The following is a 16,941-nucleotide window of genomic DNA, read 5'->3' as shown; positions in this document are numbered from 1 at the left end:
GCCCAAGTGCTCTTTCAGCATGCTAGAAAATCGAAGCAAGTGTATAACTTGAATTATCTTTGTATTTTCTCAGTATAACGAGAAAATATCCATTAAACTGAATTTACCTCATCACAAAATCATCAGACAATTATAAGTCATTTGGCAAGTTGATGTGATTGTAATATTGATTATTATGAATTTAATGTCTTCCGCTGTAAAATCAGTAAAATTTTCACCCACATTTACACACGGTACAGCGGTCGTACTCACCGCAAGCTTCGTCCCAGTCACATTTCCATGGATACCGCATCTTCTGCACTCCCAAGGATACGATAACATGGTAAATGCACTGCTGGTGTATGTCCTGTACTTCAAATTCGGTCGTAATTTTAAATTGTTCATTTTGGTTAGAAAAGAATGTAACTAGAAGGATTCTTTACTTTTACGTTTGCCTTAATAGAGGACGACATTATTTCCTCTGACTTTCGTTGTCCATTCAGTACCCGGTATCAAAGTACAATTAATGGTTTGAGGTGGGAGCTCATTTTATCTTAGATCCGCCATTTGTATCATATTTTCAATCTATTTATTTCTTCTTCTTCTACTACTTCTGTACCACTAAGCCACATTTCAATTGGAGAGTCGATAGGCCTATAGTCGCTCAGTCAGACTGCCGAGCACATTTATAAGCCTATATGTACTATATTATTATTATTATACCCGCTCAGTTGCCATGTGCATTGAGTCTGAGGAGAAGGGGGGGGGGGGGGAGGGGGTTACTTGACTTCGACACCCCCGCCCCTCCATGGTGGCAGTATACCCATCCTCATCCCCATGCACCCTATTTGAAAAAAAAAAAATCATTAAAAAAAAAAACAACTACCACACAAACACACAAGAAACAAATAATCCGTTCCGCGCCCCCTATCTGTCGATTATAACATTGGTTCATTGCATGTTTGGTATCAATAGAGAAACGAAGCACAGAACTTGAATTGATTTCTTTAGCTTTGTATCAATATATGTCATTTACACAGTCATGTTAATTTTAGAATCGACAGCCAAGTCTTCAAGCTTTTTTTATACAAATTAATCTGAAGCAAAATATTGAAAAGAAAATTGCTGAAAAGAAAGTAAAGTGAGTAGCCATCTAAAGAAGTGGGCCATATAAATTGGATCTCATTGATGAGGTTATAATATTATAATCATATCAATTCTCATTTTGTGGCCGGGTCTTCTATTCCATGGTTTGAGCATGGACCTTTGAGGAAGTGTGCACTTTTTTCATTTGTGTCTCTCATCATCTGTTTCCCGATTATAGTCAGCGCGCATTGGTGTTCTCTAGACAAGATTCTGTCCGAAATGTCATTATCTTGTTTGGTAGTGTAATAACTTTGTTTGGTAGTGTAATAACTTTGCCACTGGGCAGAAATCACATTGCGTTAATGCCCCGGTTGCGGACATCGCAATGCTCTGTTTTAATTTTTTTTGCATGATTGCCTTTATCGATATGTACTTTTGATGCCCAATGAATGTCATGACATATTTTACTTGCTGACCCATTGTGTTTTTTACTAGTACACCGTGTCCAGTACTGCTGGCTCTTGCCCGATAAGAAAGAGAATACTAGTAGCTTACGCTCTTTGATTACAAGCTTGAAAAAAGAAAAAAAGAAGAAGGAGGAGGAGGAAAAAGGAATCGCGCCATCTATTGACGGGCAGCAAAAACACGCATGCAAGCCCACGCCACTGATCGAAGAGTTCAGTACGTGCATGCATGCGCCAGACACGTCGAGTACGAGTCACAGTGGTCACAACCTACCTGGGAGCTGCGCGGCGCCGGGCTACTGAGAGCAGCTAGGCTGCTGGCCTGCGCCTGTGGTGCAGGTACGTGCGGTGCATGCAATATTAATACTCAGCTAGCTAGTTACAGCATTTATGCTGTGACGACAGTGACGATCTCGAAGACGACGGCCGCCTAACCCTAGGCAGGACGATAAGTTGTAGATCTAGTAGTCTAGCAGTTAAACCTACTTATCTTCGCCGGGCAGACACGGAGACTGCTTTGACGCAATGGCTACAATTCGAGGTGTAAAGGTATGTACGATGTAGACCACTTCCAGGGGTAGTAAATTTACTGTCACTGCACTGGTTCACTCACTGGGTTTAGGCAGAAGACACGGTCGGTCCCACCCTCCCAAGTTTGTGTCGGTCAGTCACATAATTGAACAATTGCAGGAAAATGAACTTACAGTACAAGAATATCCAGTTATTTTCGTCATGCACCTTTTAGTTTTATACACCCCCCCCAAAAAAAACAACAACAACAAACAAGCACTTGAACAATATTAGTGTAAAACTTTTTTAATTATTTTACTAATGTAACCAACCTTGTCAAGATTAACTTTAAAATTAGATCTCAGTTCGGGAAACCCACTCACAAGGGGGGCCCCTCCTTATAAGTAACCCGTCCCCCTTATAAGTAACCCCGTCCCCCTTATAAGTAACCCCCGGGGCACCCCTTATAAGGAGTCTCCACGCTTTTTTGCAATGCAACGCGAAAATGAAAGGACTGCGGCAATTCGCTTGATTATGTCCATAAAGCTTCACAAGTTTCCTAGTTACTCACGAAATTTGAGCAAAATCGGTTTGAGGCATCATATCTAAAATCATGGATTTAAATGCGATGTCAAACGACCCATGCGAATGCTGAAATGCGAGCGATTACTGGCGTGAGTGTCGCCAGGCGCGGCGGCGCGGCAATGCTTGAGTGCAGACGTGGCGACTGAGTAATTGTACTCAGTCGCCACGTCTGCACTCTAGCATTGCCGCGCCGCCGCGCCTGGCGACACTCACGCCAGTAATCGCTCGCATTTCAGCATTCGCATGGGTCGTTTGACATCGCATTTAAATCCATGATTTTAGATATGATGCCTCAAACCGATTTTGCTCAAATTTCGTGAGTAACTAGGAAACTTGTGAAGCTTTATGGACATAATCAAGCGAATTGCCGCAGTCCTTTCATTTTCGCGTTGCATTGCAAAAAAGCGTGGAGACTCCTTATAAGGGGTGCCCGGGGGTTACTTATAAGGGGGACGGGGATACTTATAAGGGGGATGGGTTACTTATAAGGAGGGGCCCCCCTTGTGAGTGGGTTTCCCGAACTGATCTACATGAATCACACTTTTTCAGACACAGATAGAATTTTACCAACATAAATTTACAAGACTTAACAAACTCGGAGTCTATGCCTAGTTGGACCTACTAGGCCTACTCATTGACCACTTTTTGATTAAATACCTTGTAGTTTATCTTCGAAAATATTTCTCAGATTCACCTTAAATTCATTCACTATCTATGGCAGAAAATACAAGAAATTTGTGTCACGGCAGGCTCAGATTGTTGACTCGTATCGTAACTGCAGAATTCTCAAGGGACAAACGCAAGTAACATAAATTTACAGTACCGAGCGCTGGTGCAAGTTCTTCATTTTAACCCACCGCTTGTTCTCCATCAATGATAAAGCATGGTGTCTATATCTAGTCAATGGCTAAGACGTGTTAACAGTACAGTACAGTGTCACTGACAGTGCATTGTTAGTGTATAAACTAATATTTAATAAGGATTTCAGTGTCATGTATAAACTAATGAAATATTTAATAAGGTCATTAAGGATTCCAATTCTTTTTCCTCCTGTTTCCTCAGGTTATTTGACTGTACCCATCCATTTCTCTTGATTTGTATAAATGTTTGAATATTCCTGGGTATTGTGCCCCGTCCCATACATACTTTTGATTTTATGCACAAGAAAGCCATTGCGTGACAGAAGTACAAAAAGTACAATGATGTGACGTGACAAAAAGATCATACAAGTAAGAAGTGGAGATCTATGTCATACTCAGAGTCATAGTCCTCTTAGTCGGATAAAGATCAACCAATGAGATCATCGACCACAGGCTAAAAAGAATCCCACACAGTTTTACACATTAAATGTACAACATGGGTGGATCCAAGAATTCCAGAAAATCCCAAAAATACTTTTTCATTTTTATTTCTTTTATTTAAACTGCACAGTCGGGGGTGGGTGGGAGGGGGGGGGGGGGGCTACCCCCCCCCCCCCACCCACCCCCGACTGTGCAGTTTATGGGGGTACAAAAGAAAGAAATTCTGCCTCTTATTATCCATCTGTGTCCAGTCTCCACGCCAATGTATCAAAATTTAGTTTGTCTTGCCTCACTGTTGAACCAGGTTAGCAGAACAAATTTACGCTCTATAATTGATAACTAATTTGGAAAATATGTCAAATGTTCCTGTGAAAGGGTCTTGTGGGGCTAGTTACTGGTGGGGCCTCTGGTCTTGGAAGAGCCACTGCAGAGAGATTAGTAAGAAGTGGAGCTCGAGTCGTCATTGCAGATCTGCCAAATTCCCCTGGGGAAGATGTTGCCAAGAGCCTTGGAGCAGATTGCAAATTTTCAGCGACAGATGTGAGTACCGGTACATGTTCATAACGTATATGATTAAGAGCAAGCTAGCACTCTCTATGTTGCACACTGGAGTGATATTTTTGTCCATTTTGTTGCTCACAACAATCTTTTGGGGTCACATTGCATTTGGATCTAATGCCAAGTGTCTGGATTAATTGTAAGAGAAGTGACATACACTGTAGAGTATGTATAAACTCAAATTTAATATAATCCACATGAATTTCATTTAAATTAAAGTTATTTGATCTGACATGTACTAAATTGTCTCCTGACTGAAATGAAGGATGGATAGGAAAATATATAAATTCAAAGGTCACTCCATTTTTTGAGATTTGCAGTATCCTCTGAATCCTCAAGATTATTTATTAACCTAGGTCTAGAGATCATATTTACACTTACAGGCCTGTGACTAGGATAATTTACAGACAGGAATTAAGGCTGTTCAATGAAATACAGAATGTGTTGAAGGGCAAAGAATTAGCATAACTCTTCCCTTTCCTCATACATTGTGTGTATTCTTAACTAATTTGTGTTCAAATAATAGGCTATGATTGGATGTTGTCACTACATTTATAGTCAAAAATTTGCTGTGGGATAATTACAGAAACCTATGGCAGGAATTAGATTCTTTGTGTGGAATTATTGCAAAGCAAGTAGACATTATAACACTTCATAATATAACTTTTCGAATGTTCAAGTCTCTGCACTGCTTCAGATTATTTCAATGTAGAACCTGCTTACATTTTTATTCAGTCTGTAGTTGTGTAAACAGAACAAATTGTACACATTGAAGAGAGCTCCCTTTATGATACTTTACCAGTGGAACTGAAAGGAGAACATGGAATCCACTGGTAATTTACATGGTATTCAGGACATTTTGCCCTGATAGAATTTATCTGTATGTTTCTTTTAATTTGACCCATTCAGGTGGAGATTTCGGTTCTATTCAATGTATCACCAACCCTTTGAGTACTTTAATATTCGTATCTCATTTAATTGAAAGCTCAAGGATATTCTTCTATACTTCTATAGTTTGATCTATATCAAATATATGTACTCAGGTAATAAAATAAGAGAGCTGCTAATTCCCCAAACAATTTGGAATACAATTTATAGTATGAGCAGTGAGGTCAGATGTTCTTACTGGTATTATTAAAATTTCCTTGATAGGTGACTTCAGTTGATGATGTTACAGCAGCCATCAACACAGCCAAGGAAGCCTTTGGGAAACTGGATGTGGCTGTGAATTGTGCAGGAATTGGTATAGCTGTGAAAACGTACAACTTCAACAAGGACAGAGCGCACCCACTTGATGAGTTCCAGAGGGTGCTTATGATCAACACCGCCGGCACTTTCAATGTGATTCGTCTGGCAGCTGGGGCTATGGGCCAGAATGAACCCAATGAGGACGGCGAGAGGGGAGTCATCGTCAATACTGCCAGCGTGGCAGCCTACGACGGCCAGATGGGTCAAGCAGCATACTCGGCGTCCAAGGGAGCCATTGTGGGCATGACTCTTCCGATCGCACGAGACTTGTCTTCTCAAGGCATTCGGGTGTGCACAGTAGCACCAGGTATGTACAGTGCACTCCCGTTATAACGAAATGCTCGGGACCGGCCGTTTTCTTTCGTTATAACGAAATTTCGTTATAACCGAACAAATACAATATATAACAAAAAGAAGGTAACCACGCATATGTCATATAATGTTTGTTGAATACTCATCATACACTGGAAAGCTATGTGAAATGGGATGGTACCATGGCTTTTTAATTTTGTTTGGATATTACATTTAAAAGAGAGCATAAAGTTGTTTTTGTCACACAATAAGTCGTAGACGATAGAAAATAATAGTTTAGGATTCTGTTACAGTTCGCTATTCCAAAGATTCGTTTCTTACTAAAGTTCGTTACTCCGAAAGACTCTTTGTTCCGAAGTTTCGAAGGACTCTTTGTTCCGAAGTTTCGCCATTCCCGGGAATCCAAAGGTTTGTTCATCATTTTGAAGCTTCGCTCTTCCGACGATTCGTTATTCCGAAAGTTCATGATTTAGATATAAATATGTTATTCTTCGTTTTCCGAAGGCTCGTTGATCGGAAAATGAAATGAGTTTCGTCATTTCGAAGGTTTGTAAATGAAAAAATGAGAATGGTTCACTGTTCCGAAGATTTTTTAATCCGACAATGAAATAAAGTTTGTTATTCCGAAGAAGGTTTGTGAATTAAAAAAAAAAGAAATGCGAGAGGTTAGTTATTTCGTAGGTTCGGTTATCTTAAGACGATTATAAAGTTTGCGATTCCCAAGTTTTGTTAGTGGACACACCTTTTTTCACCTTTGGATTACCGAAACTTTTTAAAATAATGTTCCGCTTAACGAAAGTTTAGAATTCCTATCGTTTCCTGACTAACGAACCGTCGTAATAAGAACCATATTTCATTGTTGGTTTAACGAACTTTAGTAATAACGAACTGTTTGAATAACGCCTAAATGTTCGTAATAACAAACCCTATTTCATTTCCGAACCAACGGACATTTAGGTGTATAAGAATTTGTGTGTTTTGTAATAAAGTACCTTCGGAACAATAAAACGAACCTTCTTTAATTTCAGATTGTAATTGCATTACAATAATGCAAGTCCCCCTCGGAAACTGTGCAGGAGACAAGGAGCGAACACGTACACAGTGATGTGAAGCGTTCGCCCCTGCAGAGACGCCATAATACTTTATATTCCACTACGTATTTTCGCAAGCGATTCGCATTTCGTTATAACGGAGCATATTTCTTTTGTTTTTCTTTGTCAGTGGTGCTCAGAAAATATTTCGTTATAACGGAAATTTCGTTATAACCGTGTTCGTTATAAGCGAATTTTGTACCACAGACTTCAATGGCGATAATTTTGGGACCAGAAGTTTTACTTCGTTATAACGAAATTTCGTTATAACCGTGTTCGTTATAACGGGAGTGCACTGTATACATATTCAGACAGGAGATAGAGTGTGTACATACTCTCAAGTCTTATTGTTCATTTTTTACCCATTTTCTGTCATCAAAACATTTGGCCGTGCTAGAATTTCTGTTTCTTTCTCTCTCCCTCTGTCCCATTTACATTAAAGCACAATTAATTGGGATTGTTAACAATTGCTCAGTATGCTGTTGTACTCCTACTTTAAACGTCTTGTAGGAAATCAACTTTGCTTTCACCGCACATAGCTTCCACAGAAATGCTCTTGCTAGGGCAGTCAAACCTGCCTTAGCGGCCACCTGTCTATAGCGGCCACTGAAATATCCCCCCGAGAGAAAAACCCTGTTAAAGACCCTGTGTATAGCGGCCACCTGTCTGACGCGGCCAGCGGCCACAAATTTTGTTTCCCGCGGTAGATTTTAACCTGTCTATAGCGCCCAAAGAGCCAATAATTAAGCGTGTTTTCTGCTTTGTAGCCGTGCCAGTCATTCATGGGCAACGTTCAGTAATCGCCACTGCTGTATTCATCACTCCTTCAGTCATAATAATGCACTAGTGTTAAGCTTTCTTCACGACTGTACACATGCTTATATGTACTGTGCAACAATTTCATAAACACCGGCATGGTTCAGTGCATGAAACACACGTGTGCATATGCACACACATACATGGATACCTATAGATGTATACAACGATGACACGTAGGCAATGTACACAAAGTTGGATAACCTGTCTATAGCGGCCACCTGTCTATAGCGGCCACTTTTGCTGTCTCCCTTGGGTGGCCGCTATAGACAGGTTTGACTGTACATTGTGCATGGAAACAGACAAAACTATGTCTTAGTCATAAAAATCTATCATGGGAAACACATTTTGCCTCATCTTGCCTTACTTAAGGAATGGTTCAATAAGAAATATTGCCATGGTCAGCAATGTTTCAGATGTTTTAAAGTTTATTAACGTACAATGACAATTATGAAATTGCTCATTGAAAAATGAAAATTCTATTCATGAAAGAAAAAAGAAAACCTGAAACATTTGCTCATGGGTTCCTGGATACTTCAGCCAAAATGTAACATGAATTATACTGTTTTTATGCCTCCGCAACGAAGTGGCCGGAGGCATTATGTTTTCGGGTCGTCCGTCCGTCCGTCCGTCCGTACGTACGTCCGTCCGTACGTCCGTCCGTCCCGTTTTGTTTTTGTCGATATCTCAAGAACCGTGTGGTGGTTTTACATCAAACTTGGTATGAGGGTATATCCTTGGGGGATGATACTTTGTGTGGATTTTAGGGTCACAGGGTCAAAGGTCAAAGGTCACAGGTTATTTTGTGAAAAAAAATTGAAATTTCATGTTTTTCTCCATATCTCGCAAATGGTTCAAGGTATCTTCATGGAACTTAGTATATATGCTTGTACCGATGGGCAGTGATTATCTAGGGAAGTTGGGGGTCATGGGTCAAAGGTCAGGGGGTCAAAGGTCAAGATCAACTCTTCAAAATATCACTACTTTCCTTAAAATGCAATATGCCTGAAGGTTTTTTTTTTTTTTAACTTGATGTATGGCATGTATTACCCAATATATATTTTTGGGGAAGTTTCTTGCCAAAAGGTCAAAGGTCTAAAGGTAAAAGGTCAAGTGAAAGTGCTAAATTGCACTTTTTCCTCCATATCTCTAAAGTAACTCAAGGTATCATCTTGAAACTTACATATTTATGCATGTTCAACCTAACAGTGATTCTCTTTGGAACTGTGAGGTCAAAGGTCAAAGGCCAGGTTTAGATAATGCTATTTTCCCATTTGATACTGAAATTATACTTTTTCTCAATACCTTGAAAATTACTCAATGCATAAACTTATAAAAGGGTCAAAAGTCAAGTTAAAATCATCAGTTCCCCAAATACCTGCACTCTGACATTTTAATCATTCATCCAATTGAACCTAGTTCTAGGAAAGTGAACATTCAGCACATTTGTGTCAAACCTGTCATTTTAATATTTTGCCAATTGTGTGAAACTGTCATCACACATTGTCAAGACATTGTACTATAGACCTATTAGGAGAACCATGCATTATGGCGGAGGCATATCAGTCGCCATAGCGATACATCTAGTTTCTTTCTTTCTTTCTTTTGGCAACCCAATGGTTGTAATCACTTTTGTTAAATTCTATCCTTTGTTTCAATGTCATTTCATATCACATTTTTCAACAACATCATGTCACCATGGGTCATTTTGTCAATATTAGGAGAACCCATTTATAACATGGGAATTGCTTCAATCTCGCACTTTTGTCTGGTTTTCCATGTTTGAAACTTCTACAGTGGGAACTACTATAGGAAATTATGGCTGCTATATGCTTTTTGCTGACATAAAACAAATAAAGTCTTTGCCTAACTTGTTGGAGCGAATACATGTAATAATAGTACACAGCAAATCACTTTTAATATTTAACACTTGTAAATTTATCTATCATTATTTTTGCAGGTCTTTTCGACACACCTCTCTTGGCCTCTTTACCAGAGAAAGTTAGGGCCTTCCTCGCCCGCACCGTTCCTTTTCCCAGCAGACTTGGGGCTCCCGATGAGTATGCTCATATAGTTCTATCAATCATCCAAAACCCGATGATGAATGGAGAGGTCATTCGCATTGATGGAGCCCTCCGAATGCAGCCATGAAAAGCCTTGACCATTGCAACCTGACCATCAGGTGGCTTAGTGCTTTTTATAATATCAATTTTGACATCAATGACATGAACTGAAATTTTGTTGCACAATCAGACCTCATTTCAGACATGGCTGTATAATGCACTGTGGTTGATGAGTTCTATAAAATCATGTGGCATTGATAAGTATTCAAGTGTAATCTATTTTTAAAGAAAATCATAGCCTGTGATTGTACTTCTCCGTGAGAGTTCATTACCTCCGCCAGGGAGTTGTTCTGTCTGTGTATTGTCTGTTTCCAAAATAACTGGATGAAATTTTCAGGAAAAGGTGATGACACAAAGACCAGATGATTAAATTATGGTGGTTTTACCATTATGTATTTTTAAACATTTTTTTTTTTTCAAAGGCCTTTTTATCATTGGGAAATGGGGCCAACATTTGAGGGAATTCAAGCTATGCCATATTTGAGATGTGCATACATGCACTGAGCGTGTGCTCGAGGTGCAGCAAGAAGCTAAGGTAGAGACACTAGAAAGGATTCTTCATCATTGGGAAATTGGGCCATATTCAGCAAAATTTTTATATATCATGTGCATGTGGGTGGAAATGAGCTGCTTGGTGGAGGTCTGCTCTCGCTGAGTGTTTTCCTAGTTATTATGGTGTGTTTTAACAGAATTTCATCCCACTGCATAAAAATGTAATGTTTGTGTGGTATGCAACTTATTTCGGAAGTCTCAATAGAGACTACAGTACAATGTATTTGAGTAATAATATGAGAGATGCCCCTCATGTAATCCAGCAAATGCATTCTCATTCATTCCAGCTTCTGTAGTAACTCTACAAGGTCCCAGGATTGTTTTCTTGGATTACATGTAATTTCTTTTTCTCTCGGGTACTGTCCTTTCTTGGAATTCTTGCATATTTTTGGGTAAGCATGATTTCTTGGTATGGACTGGATGTTTTCTTTATATTCCCTGTCATATTCCGCACACAATTGATAGAATAACCCTGCGGAAAATCCCTGCAATGATAGATAAATTGTATGTTGGTAAGATGAAGTCTCATGTTTGCATCTTTGTGTGCATTCTCTGCTAATTTGTGGACATGGAGGGAAATGAATGTCTAATTATGTATTTAAAAAAATCAGCTATAAATAAAACAACAAAAACCCCTGAGAGGGTATTTGTCCCCATATTGGAAATGTTTGCTTTATTTGTGTATGTACAGTCAACCTTGCCAACCTTGCCAACCTTGCCTAAGTCAAATCTGTTTGGACTGAAGAAATGGCTTCGACTTAGGAAAATTTTACTTATGAGGGATAAATCACCAGAATACAAAGAGGACTGGGAAAAAACCTTCAGCAAGGTCGACTGTATCTGTTATGTTTTCAAAAACACACAAATCATCACATTTTTATCTTCAGACATGCACACACTCACTATAATATGTTGTATATCAGACTTCTGCTACTCCATTCATTTTGAAGAATGACATAGACCATTTGTGCTGAATTTCCCTGATTTTTAGTAATCGGTAGAACTGTGTACATTCAGTATCTGAGTGCCACTTCTCTATGATGGTTACTGTTACTAATATAAATTGTGTTCAAGAAAAAGAACACAAACACTCACACACAACATAGTGCAGTACAAACACATTCGGGTTGTTTAGTTTTATCATTTATTTTGATTGACTGTGATAATCATATGAATTATTGTGGGGTCATAATAGTCTCTATACATCTCCACAGTATCATTTCAAAATATGTTTAAAAAAAAAAAAGCTTACATATATGCAAATATGCGTAAGCCCTTTTAACTCGATATTTAATTGTTGTTAAGAGGATCAAAATGGCTGATATAAAAATGTGTGGGATTGAAGGTTGAATATGTTCCCACATTGTCTGTTATACAACAGAGTTTTTTTTTCAGCTAGTTATGGTAGTATAATACAATATGATATAAAAATAGACATCTCTCAATCAGTTTATCTCAAACTCAGTGATGGTATGGTTTTACGGTTACTGACTTGGGGATAACAAATCGTACAAACATTATGTGCAGTACTTACAGTGAATATATAATACAACTTATCATGCTCAACACAATCTTACAGTCGGAGGTGTAAAAGGTTAGTGAGAATATGGCAAGTTAAGGCCTACAATCTCGTCATTGCATTCAAAGAGCACACTTACGGTGATAACACACATCATACACAATGTAGTATCAGTAAGAACTATTCCATCAATCAATGTACATGCACTGCACAGACAATTCAGGGGTTACATCAGCAATACAATGAACAGGGGAACCTTACTATAACATGCTCCTTTGGACCACTGAATTTCTTTGTTATATCAGGGATAAAAATTAAACAATATTAATAAAATTACCTTGTACGATTTGTACCGGGTAACCCAGCATATCTAGCATTGTTAAAGAAAGGTTCCACTGTACATATATTATCTAATTAACCTTGAGGAGCTCCTGTTCGTGGCCTGGCGGATAAGAAAATAGACTTGATCTGAGGTACATGATTCAAGTCCCCTAGCTGTGGTTGGTGTGCCTCTAAACGAAGAACTTTATCCTTAATATTGTCTGGTCAATCAAAGGGGACTCAAAGCTTTCAGTCACATGGTAGCTGCTCTACAAGCCTTCAACTCAGCAGCCAAGTCTCACAAATCATGATACAAATTCTTTGTTCATGAAGTTTGAGTAATTCATGATAAAGACTGGATCTAGAACAGCATGATCATACACTGTCTAAGAACATTCCAAGCACTACAAGAGCTACCACTGGTGGTATACAATATAGAGATTCTGATTTAGAATTTAGGTATTTACGCATATCTCCTACACACGGACATAAAATCTTAGTTCTGATGATGCATACTAGGTCAACTGCTCACAGATCAAAATTTTCCTAACATGGAGCAGGAGATATAAATTAAACAACAAATGGCAATAAAAATCATGCAGTCCACGTATAACATCCAAATAATTACCTCCTCAAAGTCAAAGCAATGAAACGGCATCTGGAGGAAATAACCTTGATTATTCAACACCCTACACTGAGCAAAGTAAGTTGCCCTGCACACCCATCTCCCCCCATAATCCAAGGTGCCCAATTATTTTAGTTCCATTCCAATTTATCAGGTGTGTGAGGATCAGCTGGCAAGAATTTTCTGTAAGAAAATATCAATCAGTTTTGATTCAACAGTACTGCACATGTATGTGTATGGAAAGTTACCACGCATAAGTAAATTCTGTGGGACCAGTACAGCAATTACATTTACACAGATTTTCCCTACAACACTTTCACTCCAGTGCACTCCCATTAAAACGTACATGGTTATTACAAAATTCTCATTACGATGAAATCAAAATTCAGGTCCCAAAGTTATGATCTATATATTATGCTTATACATACACTATACTGTTCAGTTATAATGAAATTTCGATATAACGAAACAAAACGGCCATGCCCAAGGACTTTGTTATAACGGAAGTACACTGTATAAGAATAAGCAGTTATGTTGGTAACCCAAATTTCTCAGGATAATCAATTTCTCCTGTGGCTTGCTATGAAAGAGATAGATTATATCTCCTGTTTGTACATGTATGTACTGCATGCACAATGCAATCATCTTGGAGCATGGAGCTGTCTACAGTCACTTCATCAGCACTTTTAACCCTTCCTATGCCAGTGACTTTGGGCAGTGTACAGTGCTGTTTCGGTTTTTTTCTGCCAGTCAGCACTAAATGCAAACAAAGGGTAGGGTAACACCCCCAGTATTCGGTCATTTGAGCTTTTTTGCAATATTTTTCTAACTAAAATAATACATACATACATCATATCTACAGCAATGTTTGTGAAATATATCAAATTTCTTTAATCTCAATTTTCATTTTGTAAAATATCACACAGAATTTCACAAAATCCCAAAATATATCACCTTGAAAATTCCCCAGAATACGGTCACCGCGACCAGTATTCAGTCACGCAATATGCGCGTTCAAAGTCAATGCGTGTTCAAGGCAGCTCCAAAAAAGCACCGCGCGCTACCTTGCATTGGCGACATTGCAGCACCCGTTGGTGACCAAATACTGGGGAATCGGTGCTTGCATTCAACCCTTGTACATTGAGACATTGTATCGGCACGTACAGAATTTTTAAAAAAATTTTGCGTCTTTGAGGATACCATCACACTCCAAGCTTGTGATAAGCAAAAAATCCCGCGAGAGAATGGCGTATTTCTTGATTTTTAGCGCTTTTTCGGCGACCCATACTCTTAAAACTGGGCTCAATCTGCGTGCGCTTTTAGAAAGTAGTGCCAATTCTGCACTAAAATTTGGGATTTGGATGGATTTTTAGAGGGGGCTAAGGGAGTTTTCTGTTGTGATTGAGTGTGCAAGTATGTGAATTGATGTGATTTGTGTGTGTTGTGACAGTAGAACTTCCTGGCTGGTGACTAGTGATAAGTGAGCGAATACCGGTAGGTGACCGAATACTGGTACTCTTACCCTAAAGCAGTTTATTCTGCACAACACAGTAGTGTTAATCATTACATTTATCTTTCTGAATGTAACAATGAAAGCTGGAGTATATTTGCCAACTGTTTGCATAGAAGCAATATATGTAAACACTGGTGACATATATAGACATTTGGAGGTTTAAATCCACAGTAGATGTGACATAAAGTATTGTAAACACTGCATTTATGCTGCCAACGTTTGCCCTGCTATTCAGTAAGTGTATGGACCAACATTTATGTGAATCAGGAGATATGATGACGAAGATTTCACTGGTTGCCAGTTACTAAATGCGCTCCTGGTCTCCGTGACGATCTCAAGATAGAGAATTGTCTCATAAGGCCCGGTAATAGGACTCTGCAGAGACAGATAACCTGTATCAAATAAAAAAAAAAAAGAACAATGTCAAGATGTAATCATCTGCCTTGTCTTTCACATTTTTTTACACACTGATACAATACATTTAATTTAAAAACTGTACAAGACAAACTTGTGTGAATAAGGCATAAAATGTAAAGATGACAATACTAAATCAGCCTGATGCTTACCTAATACAGTGAGAATAAAGAAAAGACCACCAACAGATCATATTATAGTGGGCTAGTACTAGAAGTGCAATGACTAAATGCTGTAAAAGCTATTATTTTTGCGAGGGTCTAATTTTTTGTGAATCACTGTTGGACTGTGAATTTAGCAATACAAGAAATATCGCAAATGAACAGGCATTTAATAGTGACCTCCTCATTCGCAAAAATATCTGTAGGCAAAAAACAGCTTTTACAGGACGCCAATAGGGTCAAATGAAAGGCAATGAAACAATTCAATTTTTTGTGTTACATATAGACAGGAAAAAAACTATGATGCAGAGTCTCTATTAAGAGATATGTATAACTGTCTGTCTGCCAATAATTAAATTTTGTTGACAGGCCACTGTAAATTAATATCTCCCCTGTTTTTACCTGTTGGTTGTCCTCGAGGAAACAGCCGAGTAATGCTGAAATGATTGTCTTCATTTCCAGAAACAAGGTTGAAGTATGTCTGAGAAGTGCCCGCATACGAAGGCCGATAGTTAGGAAGCTGGAAGGTGGAGGATACAAAAGAAAAACTTTCACAGAAGTTACCCAAAGTGTGCTTGTCACTAAAAACTAATGTATTTTATGTCATGATCAGAATATTATAACTGCCATTCTTCTTCTTCTTATCATCATCAACATCATCATCATCATCATCATCATCATCATCATCATCATCATGAACCTACCCCAATGGTAAGGAGTCTGATTGGGTTCCGCAGGACCGTGATGCTGGGTAAGGCAACAAAGGTGTGGCTGATGGTGTTGTTGAGATTGGACAGAGAACAGTCTGCTGCATTGAGGGGACAGCTCTTCACACACTGGAATTCCTCACTGAAAGAAGGAATAAAACAAATGGGGTTGTGATCAAGACAGACTAAAAGTCTATAATGATGAATAACTTAATTGGCCTGTTGAAGACGAGAACACTCAGGCAGGTGTCTATGGGAAATGTATAGCAAAATCAGTCTAACCTCAACAGGTTGAACAGACAAAAAAGAGACCCATGCAGAAAGGAAAAGGAGATGAATGTGTGAGTGTATAAAACAGTATACAGTACCAAATTATGTCAATGCAACAAAATGTCACACACACTGCTGGTATTCTAAGTTTAGTTTAATGAGTTTATATTCTCCCAACTTAAACAATATCACTGTGACAGAAAATGGTCATGAGAGTAAAATGTAGATCTCTTGTCTTTATTTTGTTCAACTGTGCAGCTGCTCTCAAAGGATAGCACACATTTGTGAAATCATCAAGGAAAATAAAATAATTTAAAAAACTGATACTGAGAAAAATTGGCCTCTCACATTTGTACATTCACTATTGCTTACATTCTGAATCAGAAATGTTTAACATTTATTAAGCTAAATTTGTGTAACAATTAAATGTTGTGCTTGTGACCGCTAATATCGATTCTTCACAAGCTGATCTAAGTGACTAAATGTATCAAGAAAAGGCCAGGAAAATTTTTTAAAAAGTGAGGAAAGGAAGAAACTGAACCTACAGAATGCGACAAGCAGTGACCCCCCCCCAAAAAAAAACAAAAACAAAAACAAAAACAAAAACAAAAACAAAACAAAACAAAACAACAAAACAAACAAACAAACAGAAAGATCAAATGTCTGAAAGGGAGGTTAAGTCTGAAAAAGGTCACAGAGAATGCAACTGACAGAATGATGAAGAAAAAATGTATAAAAGCTAACATTTTTTTGATTGATTGATTAACTGATTAGTTTATTGTCCAC

General features: G+C 38.5%; 1 protein-coding gene and 1 long non-coding RNA gene across 2 annotated transcripts; one reads left to right on the top strand and one right to left on the bottom strand.

The window, feature by feature from the left end:
- The first annotated feature begins 1,902 nt into the window (after window positions 1-1,902).
- Window positions 1,903-11,243, top strand: LOC139744203 (3-hydroxyacyl-CoA dehydrogenase type-2-like). The gene is made up of 4 exons (XM_071654654.1): window positions 1,903-2,078; window positions 4,301-4,465; window positions 5,636-6,038; window positions 9,911-11,243. Exons 1-4 carry the CDS (start codon window positions 2,055-2,057, stop codon window positions 10,099-10,101), a joined length of 783 nt encoding a protein of 260 aa, XP_071510755.1. The 5' UTR covers window positions 1,903-2,054; the 3' UTR covers window positions 10,102-11,243.
- Window positions 11,244-11,819: 576 nt separating this feature from the next.
- LOC139744192 (uncharacterized) lies at window positions 11,820-16,023 on the bottom strand. Its single transcript, XR_011711810.1, has 3 exons — window positions 15,883-16,023; window positions 15,581-15,698; window positions 11,820-14,995 (listed from the first exon to the last, which is right to left on the bottom strand). It is a non-coding gene; the product is annotated as an uncharacterized lncRNA (long non-coding RNA).
- Between the last annotated feature and the right edge of the window lie 918 nt (window positions 16,024-16,941).

The sequence above is a fragment of the Diadema antillarum genome, unplaced genomic scaffold (assembly GCF_040938485.1).
Source record: "Diadema antillarum isolate AM-2024a unplaced genomic scaffold, OU_Dant_1.0 seq00001146_RagTag, whole genome shotgun sequence".
Lineage (NCBI taxonomy): Eukaryota > Metazoa > Echinodermata > Echinoidea > Diadematoida > Diadematidae > Diadema > Diadema antillarum.
The sequence above is the reverse complement of the archived record's forward strand: the minus strand, read 5'-3'. Positions and strand labels throughout refer to the sequence as shown.